Below are 26150 nucleotides of genomic sequence, written 5' to 3'. Positions count from 1 at the left end.
AAAATTAGCTGGGCGTGGTGGCGGGCGCCTGTAGTCCCAGCTACTCGGGAGGCTGAGGCGGTAGAATGGCGTGAACCCGGGAGGCGGAGCTTGCAGTGAGCCGAGATCCCGCCACTGCACTCCAGCCTGGGCGACACAGCGAGACTCCGTCTCAAAACAAAACAAAACAAGGGTGCGGTGGCTCAAGCCTGTAATCCCAGCACTTTGGGAGGCCGAGACGGGCGGATCACGAGGTCAGGAGATTGAGACCATCCTGGCTAACACGGTGAAACCCCGTCTCTACTAAAAAAAAAAAAAAAATACAAAAAACTAGCCGGGCGAGGTGGCGGGCGCCTGTAGTCCCAGCTACTCGGGAGGCTGAGGCAGGAGAATGGCGTAAACCCGGGAGGCGGAGCTTGCAGTGAGCTGAGATCCGGCCACTGCACTCCAGTCTGGGCTACAGAGCCAGACTCTGTCTCGAAAACAAAACAAAACAAAACAAATCCTGGAATAAGTATATTACAGGTAACAATCTTCCAAATTAAAATAAAATTTATATATAATGATCCTTTAATGAACATTTAATTTCTGAAAACCCAAATAAATCACGATATATAGTAAGTATACATGGTGCTACCTTCCCACTGAAGTTGGATGTTGTTTTCATATAGTCTTCTGCTTTCTGCAGAGAAACAAGTACTTTTTCAATATCTAATGGTGGGGGAAAAAAAGAAAAAAGGAGTGCCAATTAAGTGTCAATCAATCATGGCTTAACAACTATGCAGAAAAACAGGAAAGTGCTTATGAAATAATGTAGTGTTCAAGAAAATTAGAGATAGTGATTTCATGTTTGTAATCAGTAGATGTGAGTATATGGTTACGTTTTGACCAGCCTATTGTCCAAGCAGCTTTTATTGAATCATCCACCCTTCCCTCCATGACCTGAAAGGAACTTTGTTCATAAACTAAATTCCCAAATTATTTCCAACTATTTTTGGATTCTTTATGCCATTCCTTCTTCAAAAACTTACAGTTTTAATTACTATAGCTTCGTATTTTAATCTGTGAAGGGTTACACAGACAGTAATAATAGGAAATCATTACTAGTATTTTCCAGAGTTATCCTGAACATTTTCACATGCTTTTGCTCCACACAAACATCAGAGTCATTTTATAAAAACAAAAACAAAACATCACCACCAGCACCTGTTGTCATTTTATGGCTGCACTGATTTCATATACTGCCAAAACTAAAACATTCACTAAAATCTCATTCAATTTTTTTTTTTTTGAGGGTGGTGATATTTGTTTTTGTGGGTTTTTTTTGAGATTGGGGTCTCACTCTGTTGCTCAGGCTGGAGTGCAGCGGTGCAGTGACCACCCACTGCAGCCTGAAACACCCAGGCTTAAGTGATCCTCCTGTCTTAGCCTCCCAAAGTGCTGGGATTGCAGGCATGAGCCACTGTGCTTGGTCAAATGTTTTTCATTCTAGAACCACCTGCTCCCTTATTACTTTCCCATAAAAAATTTTTCCCACAAAAAATCGTTAAAAAAAAACGAAATAAATGAAAATGTACCATGCAGAATGTACCATGCAGACATACCTTTAGTTTCAAGTTTTTCATCCACTTTGACATTACCCGAGAATCCATTTTCTATAAGACAGTGTTCAATGAGAGCTGGTCCATAGGCTATAAATGCAGAGGATATTACTTTTAGTATTTTCCTATAAATTGTTTCTTTTTGTTTTTGTTTTTTGAGATGGAGTTTTACCCATCACCCAGGCTGGAGTGCAATGGTACAATCTTGGCTCACTGCAACCTCCGCCTCCCACCTTCTGCCTCAGCCTCCCGAGTAGCTGGGATTACAGGCACCTACCACCATGCCCAGCTAATTTTTGTATTTTTAGTAGGGACGGGGTTTCACCATCTTGTCCAAGCTGGTCTCAAACTCCTAACCTCAGGTGATCCACCCACCCTGACCTCCCAAAGTGCTGAGATTACAGGTGTGAGCCACCATGACCCAGCCTAAAATTTAACATTCAAAATATAGCACAAATTTATATCCCAATATCAATGATCCACTCAATAACAGTAGCCGGCGAAAACAACAATGAGTTGATTTATTTTGAAGTGTTATTTAGAAATGACAATTCTAGTTCTCAGACTGGGTGTGGTGGCTCACGCCTATAATCCCAGCACGTTGGGAGGCTGAGGCAGGAGGATCACCTGAGGTTGGGAGCTCGAGAGCAGCCTGACCAATATGGAGAAACTCCGTTTCTACTAAGAATATAATAAATTAGCTGGGTGTGGTGGCGCATGCCTATAATCCCAGCTACTAGGGAGGCTGAGGCAGGAGAATCGTTTGAACCTGGGAGGCAGAGGTTGTGGTGAGCCAAGATCACGCCATTGCACTGCAGCCTGGGCAACAAGAGTGAAATTCCATTCCCTGCCCCTCCCGCCCCCATTCCAAAAAAAGAAATGACAGTTCTAGTCCTTAAAGAAATTTGAGACTACAATTAACTTACAAAAGTCAGTGCAAGTTATAGGAATTTAATGGGCTTCAACCACAATGAGGACTTATCCCCGGAATGCAAGGTTGGTTTAGCAACCAAAAATTGGTTAATATCCCATATTAATAAATAAAGGAAAAAGGCCATATATCATTTCAGTAGATGCAGAAAAAGCATTTGACAAAATTCAACACTAATTCCTAATAAAAACTCTCAATAAACTAGGAATAGAGGAGCATTCTCAACCTTATAAGGACACCTATGAAAAACCTATAGCTAACATGATAATTATTGGTGAAGGACTGAATATTATCCCCCTAAGATCAGGAACAAGGAAAGAATATTCAGTCTCACACTGCTATTCAACATTGTACTGGAGGCTATAGCTAGCACAATAAGGCAAAGTAATTAATAGCATTCAGATTCCAAAGGAAGAAGTAAAGCATCCTTATTCACAGATGACATGATCCTGTATGTTAAAAAATCCTAAGGAACCCACAAAAAAAAAAAACCTACTAGAATGAATAAACAAGTTTATCAGGTCTGTAGGATACAAAAACCAATATATAGAAATCAATAGTATTTCTATGCAAAAATGAAATTAAGAAAACAATTCCACTGAGAATAGCATCAAAAAGAATAGAATGTTTAGGAATAAATCTGAGAGAAATTAAAGATCTAAATAAACAGTCAGACATTCTCTCTTCATAGAAGACTCAATGTAGTTAAAATGGCAATTCTCCCCAAACTGATCCACAGACTTAGTGTAATCCTTACCAGGCCAGGCAGTGGCTCACAGCTGTAATTAAGACCAGCCTGGCCAAGAAGGTGAAACCCCATCTCCACTAAAAATACAAAACTTAGTGGGTGTGGTGGCGCACACTTGTAATCCCAGCTACATGGGAGGGTGAGGCAAGACAATCGCTTGAACCAGGAGGTGGAGGTTGCAGTGAGCTGAGATCATAACACTGCACTCCAGCCTGGGCAACAGAATGAGATTGTCTCAAATAATAGTAATAACGTAATCTTTATCAAAATTCTACGAGGCTTTTTTCATAGAAAGTAACAAGTCAACTCTAAATTTTATAAGGAAATGCAGGCTGGGCGCAGTTGCTCACGCCTGTAATCCCAGCACTTTGGGAGGCTGAGGCGGGCAGATTGCTTGAGTTCAGGAGTTCGAGACCAACCTGGACAACATGGCAAAACTCTGTCTCTACCAAAACATAGAAAAATTAGCCAGGAGTGCATCCCTGTAATCCCATCTACTTGGGGGGCTGAGGCAGGAGGATGGCCTGAGCCTGGGAGGTTGAAGCTGCAGTGAGCAGTGTTTGTGGCACTGCACTTCAGCCTGGGCAACAGAGTGAGACACTTGGGAAATGCAAAAGATCTTTTGAAATGCCAAATGCCAAAACTCCTTTGAAAAAAAAGTGAACAGTTAGAGGACATATAAATTGAGTATCCCTTATGTGATGTGTTGGGATAGAAGTGTTTCAGATTTCAGATTTTTTCACATTTTGGAATATCTGCATATACATAATGAGATATCTTGGGGATGCAACCCAAGTCTAAACACAAAGTTCATTTATGACTTTACACAATATAGCCTGGAGGTGATTTTATACAATATTTTAAATAATTCTGTATAGCTGTCACATAGGGTCAGTGTGGAATTTTCCACCTGTGGCATCATGTCTGTGCTCAAAAAGTTTCAGACTTCAGGCCAGGCACGGTGGCTCACGCCTGTAATCCCAGCACTTTGGGAGGCCAAGGGGGGTGGATCATGAGGTCAAGAGATTGAGACCATGCTGGCCAACATGGTGAAACCCTGTTTCTACTAAAAATACAAAAAAAATTAGTTGAGCGTAGTGGCGCACGCCTGTAGTCCCGGCTACTCGGGAGGCTGAGGCAGGAGAATTGCTTGAACCCGGGAGGCAGAGGTTGCCGTGAGCCGAGATTGCACCACTGCACTCCAGCCTGGTGACAGAGAGAGACTCTGTCTCAAAAAAAATAATAATTTTAGGCTTAAGATTTTCACATTAGGAATGTTCAACCTGTAATATCTGATTTCAAACATTACAGAAATTTGCCAGGGGAAAGCCAAGTGTGGGGGCTCACACCTATAATCCCAGCAACTGAGTGGCCGAGGTGGGTGGACTGCTTGAGCTCAGGAGTTTGAGACCAGCCTGGGCAACATAATGAGACCCTACCTCTAAAACAAAAAAAATTAAATTAAAAAAGAAATCTGCATTTGCCAGGGAGACATTGGCTTAAATGAAACACACAAATTTTATACATGCTATACTAACAGTTGGAAAGTTCTAAAGATAACTTTTGAATGCATTCCAATTTCATAAGAGAGGAAGAGTAACTCTCTAGTGCTCAGTAATCAATGGTACCTGTCTCCCTCTATGTCTTCTCTAGATTCCTTAATATAGGGCTAAGTGATTATCTTCTTAAGTATAAAGTATATTGGGATCAAAAATGCTTATTGGGATCAAAAGGACCTGTCAGATGCTGGGATGCCCTGAGGCCCACCAAATAAAAAAAAAAAAAAAAAAAAAAAAAAAAAAAAAAAAAAAGCTAAGCTAAGTGGTTATTAAATCAAAGACTCACAATGAAAAAATCTGATGTCTTAGAATACTACCATTAGCACTGAAGTACCAGATAACACAATCTGTGTTGCTTTGAAATAAAATCTGATAAAGCTCAGACTTCATGTGGTTTAACTTCTCTTTATTTGACAATAAACTCCTACTTACTCCAGAATCACTTTAAGCTTCTTGTTCAAATTTTCTAATAAAAGCATAAAAGATTTTAGCCGGGCGCGGTGGCTCACGCCTGTAATCCCAGCACTTTGGGAGGCCGAGGCGGGCGGATCACAAGGTCAGGAGATCGAGACCACGGTGAAACCCTGTCTCTACTAAAAATACAAAAAAATTAGCCGGGCGCGGTTGTGGGCGCCTGTAGTCCCAGCTACTCGGGAGGCTGAGGCAGGAGAATGGCGTGAACCCGGGAGGCGGAGCTTGCAGTGAGCCGAGATCGCGCCACTGCACTCCAGCCTGGGCGACAGAGCGAGACTCCGTCTCAAAAAAAAAAAAAAAGATTTCAATACATTCCTGAAAACCACACTGTCTTGCAAACAGTTCACTGCTATTCGCAGGAATACTCACGAAGCAATGGGTTAAGCACTCTCTTCAGCAGTTCACCCTTAGGTGCGCTGGCTACTATTTCAGTCAACCTGTGAAACAAAATTGACATGTCTCTTACTATCATATATTAAATAAACCTTATAGCAATCTTCATATTCACACTACTTTCATCTTACCAGTTCACCTGATCTTTACAATAATCTGAAATGTAACAGGAATTTGTTCTTCTGTTGTGAGAAAATGGATCATAAAAGTAATTTATCCAAGATTACCAGGTTCTTGAACAGCAGTTTTCTAAAAGAAGCCAGTATTTTTTTGACAAAGACATATTGTTCATCAGCAATGTGCCCACATATAAATGACATAAAACTGACATTTTTCTATAAAAGTTAAAAGTTTGTAAATTTTCATGCCATATCTTAATATTCAAAATGGCTTTACCTAATTAAGCATCTAATAACCTTTTTTGTTTGCTTCTGTTTTTGTTTTTGTGACGGTGTCTCCCTCTGTCGCCCAGGCTGGAGTGCAGTGGTGCGATTTCGGCTCACTGCAAGCTCCGCCTCCCGGGTTCACGCCATTCTCCTGCACCGGCCTCCTGGGTAGCTAGGACTACAGGCGCACGCCACCATACCTGGCTAATTTTCTGTATTTTTAGTAGAGACGGGGTTTCATCATGTTAGCCAGGATGGTCTCGATCTCCTGACCTCATGATCCACCCACGTCGGCCTCCCAAAGTGCTGGGATTACAGGCGTGAGCCACCGCGCCTGACCAACTTTATTTATTTATGTAATGTAGGCTAGTTAAGTGAAGCAGCGGGAGTAAAGAAGGAACAAAGAAATGATGTATGTTAAACTTTAAGAACGACTGCTGTAGAATATCAGTCAGCAGGGCCTTCCAGCTAGCAGAAATACAGCTGAAATATAAAATAAGTGATGAATACAAGTACAATCATCACTTTACCTCACCTTACTTCCCTTTTTCTTATGTAAACCAGAATTTATCTCCCTTTGTCCTCTGCACATCCACCTGTCTTCTCACAGAGTAGCTAGTAAGTCTCCCCAATTTACCAAGAAATCATAACCATTTGAAGTAACCCAAAACTTAGCTAAAAAACACATTGGGCTTGCTTCAGCAGCATATATACTAAAATTAGAACGATACAGAGATTAGCATGACCCCTGCACAAGGATGACAGGAAATTTAAGTGTTCCATATTTTTTAATTTAAAATTTAAAATTAAAAAAAATTAAAATGAAAAAGAAGGACGTTGGCTGGGCCCGATCACTCATGCCTGTAACTCCAACACTTTAGAAGGCTGAAGTGGAAGGATTGCTAAAGCCACAAGTTCGAGATCAGTCTGGGCAACAAAGCAAGACCCCATCTCTACAAAAAAAATTTTAAAATTAGTCAGGCATTGTGGTGTGCTCCTGTAGTCCCACCTACTTGGGAGGCTGAGGCAGGAGGATTGCTTGAGCCCAGGAGTTCAAGACTGCAGTGAGCTATGATCACGCCAACTGCCCCAAGGAGGAGTGAGACACTACCTCTAAAAAAACTAAAGACAACTGAGTGTGGTGGCTCATGCCTATAATCCCAGCACTTTGGGAGGCCGAGGCAGGCAGATTGCCTGAGGTCAGGAGATCAAGACCAGCCTGGCTAACATGGTAAAACCCTATCTCTACTAAAAATACAAAAATTAATTGCACATGGTGGCGCGTACCTGTAGTCCCAGCTACTTGGGAGGCTGAGGCAGCAGAATCGCTTGAACCTGGGATGCAGAGGTTGCAGTGAGCTGAGATCATGCCACTGCACTCCAGCCTGAGCAACAAGGCAAGACTCCGTCTCAAAAAAAAACACAGCACCTAAAGACATACATTTGCCTCTCCCAAATAAGGCTTAATTGCTTACATGCATATTTACGTAGTTCAAATAGTCTACATTGAGTTACATTATCTAAGTAAAACAAAATATTTTATTTCATGTTCTGACATATGACCCATTTTACCTTTTTTTTAAGAGACAGGGTCTCATTATGTTGCCCAGCACATTTTAATACAATATGAAAAGGGTTTAAAAACAAAACACTTTACCTTTCCAAAGTAAGCAAAGGTTCAGCAGCTCTAGCATGATCAAGAGGATAGCGTTCACGAACAGCAAATTTAACATCATCTGCCTCATCAGTTCGAAACCTTAGAATATTTAAAATTACGTACTCATAATCTGTAAGAACAATGTTCCCCTGCAATAGAATAAAATATAATTTAGTGCTCTTTCAAATCATTTTTGAGGCTGGGCACGGTGGCTCACACCTGTAACCCCAGCACTGTGGAAGGCCGAGGCGGGCAGATCACTTGAGGTCAGGACTTTGAGACCAGCCTGGCCAACATGGTGAAATTCCATCTCTACTAAAAATACAAAAGTTAGCTGGGTGTGGTGGCAGGTGCCTGTAATCCCAGCTACTTGGGAGGCTGAGGCAGGAGAATCACTTGAACCTGGGAGATGGAGGTTGTAGTGAGCCAAGATCGCACCATTGCATTCCAGCTCGGGCAGCAAGAGCAAACTCTGTCTCAAAAAAAAAAAAAAAAAAAAAAAGGAAATAACAAAACAAACAAAACAGAAAAAAACAAATCAAATCATTTTTGAAACTACTTAAAAATTGAGAAAGAAGCCAGGCATGGTGGCTCACACCTGTAACCCAGCACTTTGGGAGGCTGAGGCGGGAGGATCACCTGAGGTTGGGAGTTCAAAACCAGCTTGACCAACATGGAGAAACCCTGTCTCTACTGAAAATACAATATTAGCCAGGTGTGGTGGCACATGACTGTAATCCCAGCTACTCAGGAGGCTGAGGCAGGAGAATCGCTTAAACCTGGGAGGTGGGGATTGCAGTAAGCTGAGATTCCGCCATTGCACTCCAGCCTGGGAAACGAGCGAAACTCTGTCTTAAAAAAAAAAAAAAAAAAATTGAGAAAGAAAATGTGGTCAATTTCAGAAGCCAGTCAGGCAAGGAACATATTATGCTTTCACTTGCAATTTGTCTTTTAATAGTAATAGTTACGTGGCAAGAGCAATACAGTTAGTTATACCCTTTGCCCACGTATTTCCACATTTGGTAATGTAGCCCAATGAAGTAACTCCAACACTCCAGTAAAACCAAAGGCAATATGCTTAAGGATGTTCACTGAAATTTATTTACAACAGTTTAAAAAAAAAAAAAACCCAAACAGCCTAGATGTAAAAATTAGGGAAATTTAATTATGATAGATCAACACAACAAAACAGTAAAAAGAGGTTACCTAATGGAAACTATGTTAAAAAAAAAAAAAGGAAAATATAAATAATGTTAGGTAAAACATAGCAAGACACACAAAAAAGTTGTATTCTAGAAAATGGAAGGCATATGTAGGTTAAAATGAAATTACTTCTTAAAAATTTAGAATTAAAGACTTTAAAATTTAATATTGCTAGATAACCTTTTCAATAAAAAAGAAGGGGGAACATAATGAAAATAAAGCTAATGAAAGAATATCACCTTCCAAATTTATTACAGACAGTGAAGATAAGAGTTACTCTACAGGTGTAATTAAAATACAAAGAAGCATCCACGAAAATAGTCAAAAATGCCTTACAACTGCTTACAACATAGTCATAGAATACGGTGGGAGTAATCCCGAATTCATCTGAAATGACAGATTGCAACATAAGTGGCTTCAGTAAATGTAGCCACCATTTACCTTGATTAGAGAGATAGATAACTAGAAATTACTAAGTGTTGAAAAAATAGTACCAGGCCAGGTGCAGTGGCTCACGCCTGTAATCCCAGCACTTTGGGAGGCCAAGGCGGGCAGATTACCTGAGGTCAGGAGTTCAAGACCAGCCTGGCCAACATGGTGAAACCGTCTTATTAAGAGTACAAAAACTAGCTGGGCGTGGTGGCAGGCGCCTGTAATCCCAGCTACTCGGGAGGCTGAGGCAGGAGAATCACTTGAACCCAGGAGGCGGAGGTTGCAGTGAGCTGAGATCGCACCACTGCATTCTAGCCTAGTGACAGGGCGAGACTTATTTTCAAAAAGAGTTTAAAAAAAAAAAAAAAAAAGAAAAGAAAAGAAGAGTAAAAACTCAGAGTAGAAAAGGACATTTACAACACAAATAATCAGCAAAGGGCTCATAATCAGATTAGATAAAAGAGCTCTAAGAGATCCTATCAAAGGTTGCTAAGGATGTGGAGCTAAGGGAATTCTCAACATCAATGAATCTCACAGACATTATATATTGAATAAAAGAGTCAGGTGCGGTGGCTCACCCCCGTAATCCCAACACTTTAGGAGGTTGAGGTGGGAAGATCGCTTGAGCCAGAGGTCCAAGATCAGCCTGGGCAACAAAGTGAGAGTCCGTCTCTACAAAAAATCAAAAAATTGGCCAGGCGTGGTGGTGCACATCTGTAGTACCAGCTACATGGAAGGCTAAGGCAAGAGGGTCACTTGAGCCCAGGAGGCCGAGTTTGCAGTAAGCCTTGATCATGTCACTGAATTCCGGCCTGGCCAACAGAGCGAGACTCTGTCTCAAAAAAATAAAAAATAAAAAATATTGCATAAAAGAAGGTAGACCCAAAAATGAACAGTACAGTCATGCATTGCTTAACAATGGGGATACATTCCGAGAAATGCATTTAGGCAACTTCCATGTTGTGTGAACATAACAGAATATACTTACACAAACCTAGACGGTATAGCCTACTACATCCACCAAGGATATAATATAACCTATTGCTCCTAGGCTAGGAATCTGTATAGCATGTTACTGAATACTGTAGTCAATTGTAACACAATGGCAAGTATTTGTGTATCAAAGCATATCTAAATACACAAAAAGTACAGTAAAAATATGGTATTACAACAGCAGTTCCAGGCCAGGCGCAGTGGCTCACACCTGTGATCCCAGCACTTTGGGAGGCCGAGGCGAGCAGATCACCTGAGGTCAGGAGTTTGAGAACAGTCTGGCCAACATGGTGAAACCCCGTCTCTACTAAAAATACAAAAATTAGCTGGGCATGGTAGTACATGCCAGTAATCCCAGCTACTCGGGAGGCAGAAGCACAAGAATTGCTTGAACCCAGGAGGCGGAGGTTGCAGTGAGCTGAGATCACGCCCTTGCACTGCAGCCTGGGCGACAGAGTGAGACTCTGGTTCAAAAAAAAAAAAAACCAAAACAAACAAACAAACAAACAAAAACAGCAGTCCCCAACCTTTGGCACCCGGGACCAGTTTCATGGAAGATGATTTTTCCATGGATGGAGGGTGCAGGGGTATGGTTTCCGGATGAAATCGTTTCACCTCAGATCATCAGGAATCAGATTCTCACAAGAAGCACGCAACCTAGATTCCTTGCATGCACAGTTCACAATAGGGTTCACACTCCTATAAGAATCTAATGCCACCACTGATCTGACAGGAGGCAGAGCTCAGGCGAGTAATGCTCATTTGCCTATTGCTCACCTCCTGCCATGTGGCCCGGTTCCATGGTCCAGTTCCACAGACCGTTTCCAGGCTGCGGCACAGGGGTTGAAGACCCCTGGTATAAAAGATTAAAAATGGAACACCTGGCCGGGCGCGGTGGCTCAAGCCTGTAATCCCAGCACTTTGGGAGGCCGAGATGGGCGGATCACGAGGTCAGGAGATCGAGACCATGCTGGCTAACACGGTGAAACCCCGTCTCTACTAAAAAATACAAAAAAATTAGCCGGGCGAGGTGGTGGGCGCCTGTAGTCCCAGCTACTTGGGAGGCTGAGGCAGGAGAATGGCGTGAACCCAGGCGGTAGAGCTTGCAGTGAGCTGAGATCCGGCCACTGCACTCCAGCCTGGGCAACAGAGCGAGACTCCGTCTCAAAAAAAAAAAAAAAAATGGAACACCTGTACAGGGCACTTACCATGAATGCAGCTTGCAGGACTGAAAACTGCTCTGGGTGAGTGATGGTGAGTGAATATGAAGGCCTGGGACATTACTGTATACTACTATAGACTTAATAAATACTGCACACTTGGGCTACACTAAATTTGTTTTTAAAATTTTTTAATTTTTTAAAAAATTATGCTTACTTCAGACCAGATTAAATTTATGTATTTATTTCTATATATAAATTGTTTTTGTTTTTGTTTTTTGAGACTGAATCTCACTCTGTCACCTGGGTTGGAGTGCAAAGGCGTGATCTCGGCTCACTGCAACCACCGCCTCCCAGGTTCAAGTGATTCTCCTGCCTCAGCCTCCTGAGTAGCTGGGACTACAGGCACGCACCACCACACCAGGCTAATTTTTGTATTTTCAGTAGAGATGGGGTTTTGCCACGTTGGGCAGGCTAGGCTCAAACTCCTGACCTCAGGTGATCCACTCGCCTCGGCCTCCCAAAGTGCTGGGATTACAGGTGTGAGCCACCGCACCCGGCCCAGATTAAGTTAGTTAGTTAGTTAGTTAATTTATTTATGAGACGAAGTCTTGCTCTGTAGCCCAGGCTGGAGCACAGTGGCACAATCTTAGCTCACTGGAACCTCTGCCTCCCAGGTTCAAGTGATTCTCCTGCCTCAGCCTCCCAAGTAGCTGGGATTATAGGCACCCGCCACCACGCCCGGCTAATTTTTGTATTTTTCAGTAGAGATGGGGTTTTGCCATGTTGGCCAGGCTGGTCTTGAACTCCTGACCTCAGGTGATCCTCCCTCCTCAGCCTCCCAAAATGCTAGATTACAAGTGTGAGCCAGTGCAACCGGCCTGAGCCACTGTGCTCAGCCAAATTTATTTTTAAGATGTTTTTCTTTCTTCAATAATAAATTAACCTTAGCTTACTGGAACTTTTTTACTTTATAAACTGTAAACTTTCTAACTTTGTGACTCTTGTAGTAACACTTAGCTTAAAACACGTATCGTACAGCTGTACAATATTTTCTTTCTTTATATCTTTATTCTATAAGCTTTTTTCCATTCAAATTTTGTTTTGTTTTTACTTTTAATATTTTTGTTAAAAACTAACACACAGACACACATACCAGCCTAGGCCTACACAGGGTCAGGATCAAGATGTCACTAAGCAGTAAATTAGATCCATTAGCATCTTACAGGACCAACGTTTACACGCAGTCTGTTGTTGACTGAAATATCATTATACATACAGCGCATCAGTGCATGACTGTATTTGACTATTTTCTGGTTGCATGGTATTAGTCCTGAAATGTCAAGTACCAAATACTTTACTTCTCAGATCTTCATCTCCTACATTTTCACAAGGCTATTTCTAAATGGCTAAAGTCTGCCTAAACTCAGACCTACAGATAAAATGAAGGTTATTACCGGAAAATTTTATTTTATTTGTGTGGCACCCATTTCCCAGGGTAGTAATAGCCTTTGACACAGAAAAAAAAGTTCCCCACTCATGTTATATAGCACTATTGCAAAATGATTAATAATGAATTTTCCTTCACCAAATCCCACAAATTTAACTTACCCTATCATAGAGCTCAATGATTAAATGATAAGCAGCTTCATCACTTCCAAACTGAAAATCTACAATTCTATCCACACCAAGCTGTTTTGCACTGACTAATCTCCGACTCTTCAAATGTTTTCGGCACTAGCAAGAGAAAGAAAAAGGCATTCATTTAGTAAAAGTGAATTCCTAACCATTTGGTATTGGTTTATAAATAAGCATCTTTTCATTATCATCAGGAATATTTAAAACATTGTAAATAATAGTATAGTCATAAAGTAAAAGAAACAAAAGAGGGAAAACATTATAAACACTGCTAACTCCAAAACGATGTTTTATTTGCATTTTTTTAAGACAGGGTCTTGCTCTGTCACCCAAACTGGAACCCAGTGGTGTGATCATGGCTCACTGCAGCCTTGACTTCCCTGGCTCAGGTGATCCTCCTGCATCAGCCTCCTAAGGATTGGGACCACAGGCACATGCCACTATCCCCAGCTAATTTTTTCATTATTTGCAGAGACAGGGTCTCACTATGTTGCCCAGGCTAATCTCAAACTCCTGGGCACAAGCAATCCTCCTGCCTCGGCCTCTCAAAGTGCTGGGATTACAAGGATAAGCCACTGAGCCAGGTCTTTATTTTCAACTTTTAAGTAGAGAATGACAGGCCTATAGCAAAATTTGTTTTGTTGCTTTATACCACTGCTAAATCCCTTGTTGTTGTCCTAATGACCTCACTCAAAGCCACCACCTTTATTTATTTATTTTATTTTATTTTGAGACAGTGTCTCGCTCTGTCACCTAGGCTGGAATGCAGTGGCACAATCTCAGCTCACTGCAACCTCCGCCTCCCAAGTTCACGCAATTCTCCTGCCTCAGCCTCCCGAGTAGCTGAAATGACATGTGTGTGCCACCATGCCTGGCTAATTTTTATATTTTCAGTAGAGACGGGGTTTTACCATGTTGCTCAGGCTGAAGCTCCAACTTCTGACCTTGTGATCTGCCCACCTCAGCCTCCTAAAGTGCTGGGATTACAGGCGTGAGCCACTGCGCCCACCAACCTTTATTTATGTATTTTTATTTATTTATTTATTTTTGGAGACGGAGTCTCACTTTGTCACCCAGGCTGGAGTGCAGTGGCACAATCTCGGCTCACTGCAACTTCTGCCTCCCGGGTTCAAGCAATCCTCCTGCCTCAGCCTCCTGAGTAGTTGGGACTACAGGCACCCACTACCACACCCGGCTAATTTTCTGTATTTTAATAGAGATGGGGTTTCACCATGTTGCCCAGGCTGGTCTCGAACTCCTGAGCTCAGGCAAGCTGTTTGCCTCAGCCTCCCAAATTGTTAGAATTACAGGCGTGTGCCACCACGCACGGTCCCTTTTTTTTTTTTTAAGTCTCTTTGATGACACTTCTAAGTATGCCAAATTTCCCTTTTGTGTGCTTCATTTATGTTCAAAATTAAATAATGGTTTCCACTAATCTTCTACTTCCAATATATATCAACTATGGACCATAAGCTTATGGCTTATAGTATCCTGTAAATTAGTCCACTACCTTATATCCAGTTACCCCTACTAATTCTTCCTTTTTTTTTCTTTTCTTTTTTCTTTTTAAGAGAGACAGTCTTTGCCGGGAGCGGTGGCTCAGGCCTGTAATCCCAACACTCTGGGAGGCCGAGGTGGGTGGATCACTTGAGGTCAGGAGTTCAAGACTAGCCTGGCCAATATGGTGAAACCCCATTTCTACTACAAATACAAAAATTAGCTGGGCATGCTGGCATATGCCTGTAATCTCAGCTACTCAAGAGGCTGAGGCAGAAGAATCGCTTGAACTCAGGAGGCGGAGATTGCAGTGAGCCGAGATGACGCCATTGCACTCCAGCCTGTGCAACAGAGCGAGACTCTGTCTCAAAAAAAAAAAAAAAAAAAAAACAAAACAAAGGACAGAGTCTCGCTCTATTGCCCAGGCAGGGCTCAAACTCCTGGACTCAAGCAATCCTCCCACCTTAGCCTCCCAAGCAGCTAGGATTACAAGTGCCCTGCCAATGTGCCCAGCTTATTCCTACAAACTTTACTAATATAACCCAAAGAGAATTTTCCTGGTATCGTCTCTAAGCTTTTGATTAACCTATTTCAATTCAATGTAATAACTCTCATTCTTTATTAAATCCCCTTCCTCCTATCCCTGGACATAAGGTTCTTTTTCTTATTAACAATTAAAATAATATCAGCATGTCAAACCCAAATACAATTTACTTGGCAATACCGATTCTTTTAGATTACATGTACCGTCTTTTTGTACAAATATTTAAGTATGACATGGACTGGTAACAAGACTACTCTGTAGCCTCTAAAATATCTTACAATTGTTTCTAATTTTTTAATATAAAAGACCCCTTAGTCAAGACCAGTAAGAAAGAATGCTTTCTTCAAGACTCAAATACAGTCTGGGCACGGTGGCTCACACCTGTAATTCCAGCACTTTGGGAGTCCAAGGCGGGTGGATCACGAGGCCAGGAGTTCAAGACCAGCCTGGCCAACATGGTGAAACCCCATCTTTACTAAAAATACAAAAATTAGCCAGGCATGATGGCACATGCCTGTAATCTCAGCTACTTGGGAAGTTGAGGCAGGAGAATCACTTGAACCCAGGAGACTGAGGTTGTAGTGAGCCAAGACCATGCCACTGCACTCCAGCCTGGCGACTGAGTAAGACTCCATCTCAAAAAAAAAAAAAAAGAAAGAAAAAAAGAAAAAAGGACTTAACTACAAAACAAATTTTACGTAAGTTAATCTAAAACCACCTTTAAAAAAAAGAAAAATCCACTCTTTGACAAAGGTTGAAAAAAAAAAAAGAAACACATAAATTCATTATTAAAATTAATGCTAACATTTTCATAACTAAGAAGAGTTCTTCTCCAGACCTTATAGTTCAATAAAATGAGAATTAACTGAAATTCTCATTTTATGTACTTATATACTTAGGCAGAATAACTTCCTAGAATAAACAATCTGCTCCTCCTTAACTCAGTAGTTTTAAGAATGACCTATACTGATTTGATTAAACAGTAACCTACATGTAGGGATATCTTTAAATCCCTAAAGGAAAATCACAATCAGTTCTTCCAGAGTCCCTCAGTAATAATTTTATTCAAGAAAAATAAAGATAAAAGACATCACTGAAAGGACAGAAGTTCACATAAAGGAACAGTAAAAAGGGGATTATTTATCATGGAGAGTACGGATGGACACACAGTACATATTTAAAGCTTGTTTCATTTCCCTATCAACAGCTTGGTGAAATCAACCTTCTGCTGTGTGCCACAAAGCTATAGCTGTCATCCCCAAATGTGAATACTGGAACAACCACTGGGATTTACCATATAATGGACATAACTCTACCTGTGCCATGCAACAGTAACAGCTCTTTGTTTTATTTATAAAGTGCTTAACATTGTCTGCTCCATTGAGGAAATCTTTTTATACATTTAGATTGACATGTACACCTAACCCATAGAATTCTAAGTATTTTTTTAAATGACTGACCTCCTATTAGTGTAGCCTCATTTGGAGATGTTTACACAATCCCAGTGTCCTATCTCACTGGCCTGTTACCTCAACCACAAAACTGAAATTGTATTTGTTCTTCACATTCCACTGAGTTGTTAAACAACTTAAATGAAATACATAGTATTCATCTGCCTTTAAAAGTGCTACACAACACATAGCATTATTATTGTCATTATTATTAAGGACAGATCCCAAAAGAACTATTTTGGGTTACTATTAAATAAATTAAACTTTAATAATCTGAGAATTTTGTGAAAGCCCTTGTGATATGGGAACACTTACCTAATTTGTAATCCAAAACAGACTCTATAAATTGCTGGGGGGGTAAAGCTCTTCTCTGTAAAGCCTCTAATGAAATAACTCAATGCCATAACAGATACATTTCCAAAGTAAGGAGCAGAGCAAGAAGGAAATGAACAAGTATAGAATTCTAATATGCGTCAGGTATTGTTTCAGGTCTTTTTTTTTTTTTGAGACAGAGTCTCACTCTGTCGCCCAGGCTGGAGTGAAACAGTGTGACCTTGGCTCACTGCAACCTCTACCTCCCAGGTTCAAGTGGTTCTCCTGCCCCAGCCTCCCAAGTAGCTGGAATTACAGGTGTGTGCCACCACGCCTGGCTAATGTTGTATTTTTAGTAGAGACAGGGTTTCAACATGTTGGCTGGGCTGGCCTTGAACTTCTGACCTCAAGTGATCCACCCGCCTCAGCCTCCCAAAGTGTTGGGATTACAGGCATGAGCCACCGTGCTCGGCCTGTTTTAGGTGTTTTATATGTCATTTCAATTAATCCAATAATTTCATGAGGGAGCTACAATCCACATTTTACATTTAAAGAAACCAAGTTCCAAGAGGTTAATTAACTTTTCCAGGTTATAAAATTACTTTCTGACAAAGCCATTAATTCAAAGTTAAGTATATCTGACTCAAAAGTCTTGTGTACCACATGAATTTTCAATCTATATGTTACATCAATAAAAGAATGGGTAGCATGCCCACACATGTAAAAATCTGTTTTAATAGAAAAAACAAAAGAGGAAAGTAAAAAGACTTAGTAACATATTAATGTCAGTGAGTGTTCCAAAAAAAAAAAAAAAACACTGGGTAGAGGAATACGATTCACAAAAGTAAGCTCTGGAAGATAAGACTAGGAAAAAAAGGTGGGGCAGGGAGGAGGAAGAACACAGAAAGCCAAAAATGTTAGGCTATAGAATATGGATTTAGAAATTAGGAAACCATAAAAGATGAGATAACTAATGAAAATTATACTTTAAAAAAATTAATGTTGGGCCAGGCGTGATGGCTCATGCCTGTAATTCCAGCACTTCAGGAGGCTGAGGTGGGCAGATCACCTGAGGTCAGGAGTTCGAGATCAGACTGGCCAACATGGTGAAACCCCATCTCTACTAAAAATACAGAAATTAGCCGGGGCTGCTGGCATGCGCCTGTAATCCCAGCTACTCAGGAGGCTGAGGCAGGAGAATCACTTGAACCTGGGAGGCAGACGTTGCAGTGAGCCAAGACTGTGCCACCGCACTCCAGCCTGGGTGACAGAGCGAGACTCCGTCTCAAAAAAACAAACAAACAAAAACAAACAAAACATTAACGTTGGTCTAATTTAGAATTGTTTTGATGCGGAGAAGTGGACTACAGTTAAGGAACTGTGAGGCTGAATGTGATAAAAGCTTGAACTCTAATAGTGACTGTGGAAACAAGATCTGGAGCAGAACAGGATGTGAAAGGTAATGGAGAGAAGTCAACTAATAAATATTCACTTTATTCAACCCATTATCTGTCAACCACTCCCTTTACCTTCATTTCATCTGCACTTTATTCGTAACAGTGAAGGAAACCCCAATTAAAAACTTAATTGTTAGTGAGCAATCTCTTAAAATTTAGCTTCAAGTGTAACAAGTTTACCTTCATGGCAAAACTAGACGGCATCATATTCTTAGGCCACTCAAATTCTGTTGTATGAATTCGTATGCCAGATTCAAGTAAAAGTGTAGCTTTAAAGTCTGGCCTGTAGAAGAAAAAAGTCAAATTTTTCTTTAGGGTATATGCCAAAGCTAACTGAAACAAGACTTAAAATGTAGGTAAAAAAAAAAAAATCAGTAATCTCATACTTAATCACCAAAGAGAAAATAAGCCTATAAAATGTTCTTACTTTTGAAGACGAATAAGGTATGTCTTATTATCCACATCATAAACATTGTTTACTCTCATTCCTAGCAAGCTGCAAAGATAAAGGAAACATGTAACATAGCACACTATTGTTTGAAACATAAAACTACACATAATTTAATAAATGCTTCGAAAGAGCGGATCTCAGTCTCTAAGGATACGGAGTCAGCCGGGGAGCAGAGTCTGAAAGCCATCTGGGCATTCAGCTCAAAACTTAAGAGTAACGATTTTAAAACAAAAGTGGTCTATCAGCTCTAGGAACACCACACTATAGCTTGCGTCTTCCAAATGACCCAATTTTGGGAGAGAAATACAGTGAAATATAATCCAATTAATTTATTACAACGGAGAAAAAAAAGATAAGAGGGCCTCGAAAACATGACAAAGCTCACACGGCTGAATAATAGAATCCAGATCTCAGTCCAAATCTGCTCAACCCAGCTAAAACGGCGATGCTCTCTCTCTTTTGGGTGAGGGGCGGGAGGTGTTCAAGAAACCAAGCCTCCAGTCTGGAAACCTCTGGAGCAAACGACCACTCTGGCGTCTCACGTTTTACCAAACGTTTCCTGCTCGACCCGGACAACCCAGGCCAACAATGCAAGAGCGTCGCGCTAGTGGGGCAAGCCAGAGAGCTCGGAGGACGCGGGGGACGGGGCACGAGGTGCCTGGGACCCCCAGGGGTATCCTAAGGGCCAAAGGAAATACACCACACGCCTGCCCACTCAGGCCTAGACAGGTCCACAGACGCACTAAGAAATAAGGAAACACATCAAGCTGGTCTGTTTGCGCCATGGGACCCCGGCCTCTGCCTCCTGCACTCCCCTCACGAGCCTGGTCACTTAGGGGACTGTACCTAGCGTTCAGCTCCGCGAGTACGGCGCGGAGGTCAATGGTGCTAAAGCGGGTCTTCATGGCGAGGTCCGAGGGTCACTACCGCAATTTCTTCTACTGCCCGGCCGGACTCGACACCGCTTCTCTTCCGCGCAGGCGCACTTGGCGGAGATCTACGGCCGCGCAGAAGACCCAATATTCCTTGAGGCGAACGTATTTGTGTCCCTTTTCTGAAGATTTCTATTGTCAAGTTGTAGTTGACTCTCTTCATTATACCAAAACAATTCGAATAAAGATCCAAACTGTTCTCCTGAAACTGCATTCCTTCTTGGAAGCCTCACGGGCCAGTCTGGTTACCTTGCCCCCTTGTGTTTGGGGCTCAAGCCAGCCTTCATAGTGACCCCTGCTGGTCGAAACAATTTTCGAGACAATTAACAGGAGTATTTCCCCACAGGGGGGTTGTAGGGCTCAGCGCAGAAGAGCAAGGACCCCTTCCTGCGCGCTTACTTTGACATAAGATTTTGAAATGTAACGAAACGGAACCGCTTCGGTCCTTCTAAGATTATCCTCAACTATCAAGGCGAACTCTCAAAACGGAGTTCCTATTTTGATGGCTCCTGCTCTCCGAAGGAGCATTCTGCAGTTGTTTATTCTGCAGTTGTTTACAGTATTCTCATCAAACCTCGGTCTTGGTACCCCTGAGACGCAGCGCAGTACCTGGTATACAACCGGTGCTCCATAAACACTTGGCAACATGAATATGCAAGTGTTTAGCTAGATAATGGTGAAATACGATAAAAATAAAAAGAACATTCCCAACGGGAGTGGGGTGGGAGGGGGGATTCACAGTGTAGTGAGGAAAATAATCTTGTAAGAATGTAAATTCTGCATTTATTTTGTCTTAGGATAGATGTATGGGAAGAAAGGATACTTTATAAGGTGAGAACTCAAAAGAGGCAGGGTCTCACTATGTTGCTCAGGCTGGAGTGCAGTGGCTATTCACAGGCGCGATCCCACTACTGATCAGCACGGGAGTTTTGACCTGCTCCGTTTCCGACCTGGGCCGGTTCACCCCTCCTTAGGCAACCTGGTGGTCCCCCGCTCCCGGGAGGTCACCATATTGATGCCGAACTTAGTGCGGACACCCGATCGGCATAGCGCACTACAGCCCAGAACTCCTGAACTCAAGGGATCCTCAAGCCTCAGCCTCCCGAGTAGCTGGGACTACAGGCACGCGCCACCGCGCCCGGCGCTCGGCGTTGCTGCAAAGAGCTGCTAGAGGCTTGCAGGTTACACACGGTAGCAACCAGAATTCCTACCACCAGAAGGCGACTCTAAACAGAAAGGGCGTCGCTGCTATTTCAGAAGAACTGGTACCAGTGGATGCAAAATGACTATAGCACATACTGCACAGCATTACTGTCATACGGTACAGTAAACCATACAAAATGGCCCAAAATATGAAAGCATTGGCGAGAATGTGGAGAAAAGGGAACTTTTGTATGCTGCTGATGGGAATGTAAATTAGTAGAGCCATTGTGCAAAACAGTATGAAGGCTCCTCACAAAATTAGGAAAAGAATTACCATGTGATCTAGCAACAAAATAACTATCCTGAAGATACATGTTCATGTTCATTGCAGCTTTATTCACAATAGTCAGGATATAGGGATAATCTACTTTTCATCAATGGATGAACGGATAATGAGTGCAAATATATATGTACACACACACACATACATACATACTGTGGAATATTATTCAGTTTTTTAAAAAGAAATAAATCTTGCTGTTTGCAACTGGCATGGATTTAACAACATGGATGAATCTGGATGACATTATGCTAAGTGAAATAAGCCGGGCACAAAAAGACAAATACTGCATGATCTCACTTATACGTGGAATCTAGAAGTTTCTCATAGAAACAGAGAGTAGAAATGTGGTTTCCAGCACTTGGGAAGTGGGGGAAATGGGAAGATACTGGTCAAAATGCACAAACTTTCGGTTATAAGTGGAATAAGTTCTGGAGACTTAATGTACAACTTGCTGATTATAGTTCATAGTAATGTATTTTATGCTTGAAATTTGCACGGGAACAGAAAACCAAATACCGTATGTTCTCACTTATAAATGGGAGCTGAATGATGAGAACACATGGACCCATGGAAGGGGAACAGCACACACTGGGGCTTATCAGAGGGTGGAGAATGGGAGGAGGGAGAGGGTCAGCAAAAATAACTAATGGGTACTAGGTTTAATACCTGGTGATGAAATAACCTGTAAAACAAACCCCATGACACAAATTTACCTATATAACAAACCTGCACATATAACCCATGAACTTAAAATAAAAGTTAAATTAAAATAAAAAACAGAAATTTGCTAAGAAAGTGGATCTCAAATACACACATGCAAATTGTGAGGTTATGGATGTGTTAATTGGCTTGATTGCAGTAATCATCTCACAGTGTATACATACATCAAAACATCACATGGCTGGACTGGGTGGCTCACACCTATAATTCCAACACCTTGGGAGACCAAGGCTGGCAGATGGCTTGAGCCCAGAAGACCAGCCCAGACAACAAAGTGAGGCCCTCTCACCGATCTCTACAAAAAAATAACAAAATTAGCCGGGTGTGATGACGTGTACCTATGGTCCCAGCTACATGGGAGGCTGAGGTAGGAGGATCCCTTCAGTCCAGGAGGTCAAGGTACGGTGGCCATAATTGTGCCACCACACTGCAGCAGGGGCCTCAGAGTAACACCCTGTCTTAAAAAAAAAAAAAAAAAAAGGCCAGGTGCAGTGGCTCACACCTGTAATCCCAGCACTTTGGGAGGCTGAGTTGGGTGTATCACCTGAGGTCAGGAGTTCGAGATCAACCTGGTCAACATGGTGAAACCCCATCTCTACTAAAAATACAAAAATTAGCCGGGTATGGTGGCAGGCATCTGTAATCCTAGCTACTTGGGAAGCCGAGGCAGGAGAATCACTTGAACCCAGGAGGTGGAGGCTGCAATGAGCTGAGACTGTGCCATTGTACTCTAGCCTGGGCAACAAGAGGGAAATCCTGTCTCAAAAAAAAAAAAAAAATCAAATATGCACTTCAAATATATGGAAATTTTATTTGTTGCCATAATTCATTTTACACTGCTATAACAGAACACCACAAACTGAGTAATTTATAAAGAACATAAATTTATTGCCTCACAGTTCTGGAGACTAGGAAGTCCAAGATCAAAGGACTGGCATTTTGAAAGGGTTTTCTTGGTGTTACATCCCATGGTGGAAGGGCAATGAGAGAATGAGAGAGACAAGAGGACCAAACTCATCCTTTTATAAGGAAACCATTCCCATTTATTTTTTCAGTAGCCCTAAATTGAGCCCCAGGCACTGTTCCTTTTATAAGGAAACCATTCCCATTTATTTTTTCAGTAGCCCTAAACTGAGCCCCAGGCACTGTCTTATATAAGATATTTTAGTCTCTCATAAGCTTAGCATTAATTGATTGTTTGACCTCATCAATAGACATCTGGGATCTAGAATGAGAGATGGGATTTTTCAGTCCTATGCTTATATAGTAAATCAGAGATAGAATACTTTGCTGTGTACTGGTGAATCATATTTTCCCAGAAAGATATACAAATTGACCAAACAGAATAGTGAAATTCAATTGAAACCATGTAATGCAAGAAATAGTTGTGGTTCTTCCAGGTAAAAATAATGCTAAATTTATTATTTATAAGCCCATGGGTTAAAGAAAGTACTAATGAGAACATTTTAGGGTAATGGATTACATCTTCATATAAGGAAGAACTTTTTAGTAGTCAAGACTGTTCAAATACTATTTAGGGATATATTCAGGCATTAAAACCATTAAGAGTAATGAGATAATGCCACGAAGTCAGAATAGTGGTTATTTCTAAGAGGGAAGGTATTTGGGTATGGGTTTCTGGGATGTAGGCAAAGTTCTATTTCTAGATGCCAATTACATAGTTTCTCACTTTATAAATTCCTTAAACTTACATTTTGTGTATGTCTTATGCACAGTTTCATATGTACGACACAGCTTACAAAGTTTAAAAAACAAAACAGCCAGGGGCAGTGGCTCACACCTATAATCCCAGCCTTTTAGGAGACTGAGGCGGGTAGACCACTTGAGCCCAGGAGTTTGAAACCAGCCTGTGCAACATGTTGAAACCCAATCTCTACAAAAAATATAAGAAACTAGCCAGACGTGGTGGCATGCACCTGTAGTCCCAGCTACCAGGGAGGCTGAGGTGAGAGGATCACCTGAGCCCAGGAGGTTGAGGCTGCAGTGAGCTGTGAGTATGCCATTGCACTCCAGCCTGGGTGACTGAGTGAGACCCTGTCTCAAACAAAACAAAACAAATTAAATTTTAAAAGGAAATTAAAGAGCCTGGGCATGGTGGCTCACACCTGTAATCCCAGCAATTTGGGAGGCTGAGGCAGGCGCAGATCACCTGAGATCAGGAGTTCGAGACTACCCTGGAAAACATGGTGAAACCCCGCCTCTACTAAAAATACAAAAATTAGCCAGGTGTGGTGGCGCATGCCTGTAATCCCAGCTACTGGGGAAGCTTAGGCAGGAGAATCATTTGAACCTGGGAGGTGGAGGTTGCAGTGAGTCAAGATCACAACATGTGAATAAAGTTATCTTGGGCCCTACAAATTAGACCAGCCACCAGCTGAATACCACAATCAACTTCACCTGGAGCAGAAGAATTGTTCAGCGCTTCGCTCCAAATTCCTGACCCTCAAAGTCATGAAACCTAATAAAACCTAATTTAAAAAAAAAAAAAACTCCAGTTGGTTGACACAGCAAGCGAGACTGTCTCAAAAACAACAACAACAACAACAAAAACCAAGAAGTTAAAGAGTAGGTATGATAGAAATTAGAAACGGTCACACATTCTTTAACGCTCATGAAGTAGGTTCTGTTCTCTTCCCATCTTTGAATCTAGGCTGGCCTGTGATTCCTTTGACCAACAAAGCACGGCAAACGTAAGTGATACTATGCTATTTTTGGCTCTAGCCTTTAATAAGACTTGTAGCTTCCAGTTTGGCCCCTTGAAACTTGAGTCACTATGTTAGAAGTCTAATACCCTACTGTAGAGAGGCCTTGAGACTACAGGGAAAGGAAGAGGAGCATGTCTTTACAGTCAAGACTGTCAAGGCAGAGGCATGTGAATGAAGTTATCTTGGGCCCTACAAATTAGACCAGCCACCAGCTGAATACCACAATCAACTTCACCTGGAACAGAAGAATTGTTCAGCAGAGCTTTGCTCCAAATTCCTGACCCTCAAAGTCATGAAACCTAATAAAACCTAGTTGTATTTTCAAACTACTAAATGTTGGAGTAGTTTGTTACATGCAATAAATTACACAAAAATAGGCAGATTTAGGCAAATACATTAAAAAAGAAAGTAAGGGCCGAGGCGAGGTGGCTCAAGCCTGTAATCCCAGCACTTTGGGAGGCCGAGGTGGGTGGATCACAAGGCCTGGAGTTCAAGACAAGCCTGGCCAAGATGGTGAAACCCCGTCTCTGCTTATAAAAATACAAAAATTAGCCAGGCGTGGTGGCAGGTGCCTATAATCCGTTACTCGGGAGGCTGAGGCAGGAGAATTGCTTGAACCCAGGAGGCGGAGGTTGTAGTGAGCCGAGATTGCTGCACTCTAGCCTGGGTGACACAGAAAGACCCCATCTCAAAAAAAAAAAAAGAAAAGAAGAGTTCTGCTAAATTAAATTTGGCCTAAGGCTGCTGCTGTACCTTGAGTCCCTCAAGACTGAACAACAATCCAATTTGGTACGTAAACAAATCGAAAGCTTACGAGTATATTCTTGTAACATATAGCTGTCTCAGCCATCACAGCTGCCCAGCTTTAGCTAATCATAGGCTGCTAATTGAGCCAACCATGTCCAAATAAGGCAAACACTGAGCTGTAACCAATCAAGCTGTTTCAGTATCTCACTTCCCTTCTCTATCTGTGAATATTCTCTGCCCACAATGTGGAACTCTCTGAATCTCTTCTGGTTCTGAGTGCTGTCCTGTTCATGAATCATTCTTTGCTCAAAAAAACTCTGAAAAATTTAATTTGTCTGAATTTTTTTTTTAACATGTCTCATATTACTAGTAAACAAATTTAAGCTGGGCATGGTGGTATGCGCGTATAGTTCTAATTGCTTGGAAGGCTGTGGCAAAAGGCTTGAGCCCAGGAGTGAGGCTGCAGTGAGCTATGATATATGATCACGCCACTGCAATGCAGCCTGGTGATGGAGCGAGACCCCATCTTTAAAAAAAAAAAAAAAATTAGAGTTTTAGAATAAGAAAATATTGTTTTGGACAAAGAATGTTATTTTTATTGATTGACTGATTGATATATATTTTTGAGACAGAGTCTCACTCTGTCACCTAGACTGGAGTGCAATGGCTCACT

The 26150-nt window shown here is 41.7% G+C and overlaps 1 protein-coding gene and 1 pseudogene across 5 annotated transcripts in view; one reads left to right on the top strand and one right to left on the bottom strand.

Moving 5' to 3' along the window:
• NEMF (nuclear export mediator factor) overlaps positions 1-20213 on the bottom strand; it is a 71808-nt gene extending 51595 nt beyond the window's left edge. Inside the window, exons 1-8 of one of the 5 annotated variants that reach the window (XM_021941183.2) lie at positions 19713-20213; positions 18843-18911; positions 18596-18698; positions 13128-13253; positions 7729-7877; positions 5662-5729; positions 1584-1670; positions 617-690 (exon numbers count right to left, since the gene is read on the bottom strand). In XM_021941183.2, coding sequence (XP_021796875.2) covers positions 617-690; positions 1584-1670; positions 5662-5729; positions 7729-7877; positions 13128-13253; positions 18596-18698; positions 18843-18911; positions 19713-19771 — 735 coding nt within the window. In that variant the 5' untranslated portion in view covers positions 19772-20213. Of the gene's footprint in view, positions 1-616; positions 691-1583; positions 1671-5661; positions 5730-7728; positions 7878-13127; positions 13254-18595; positions 18699-18842; positions 18912-19712 lie in introns of those variants that run through there. The other 4 variants (XM_021941184.2, XM_021941185.2, XM_021941187.2 and 1 more) reach the window with 4 other exon arrangements.
• Positions 6765-6860, top strand: LOC116276007 (annotated as a pseudogene).
• Positions 20214-26150: the final 5937 nt, after the last annotated feature.

Source organism: Papio anubis, chromosome 7 (genome assembly GCF_008728515.1).
Source record: "Papio anubis isolate 15944 chromosome 7, Panubis1.0, whole genome shotgun sequence".
Lineage (NCBI taxonomy): Eukaryota > Metazoa > Chordata > Mammalia > Primates > Cercopithecidae > Papio > Papio anubis.
The sequence above is the reverse complement of the archived record's forward strand: the minus strand, read 5'-3'. Positions and strand labels throughout refer to the sequence as shown.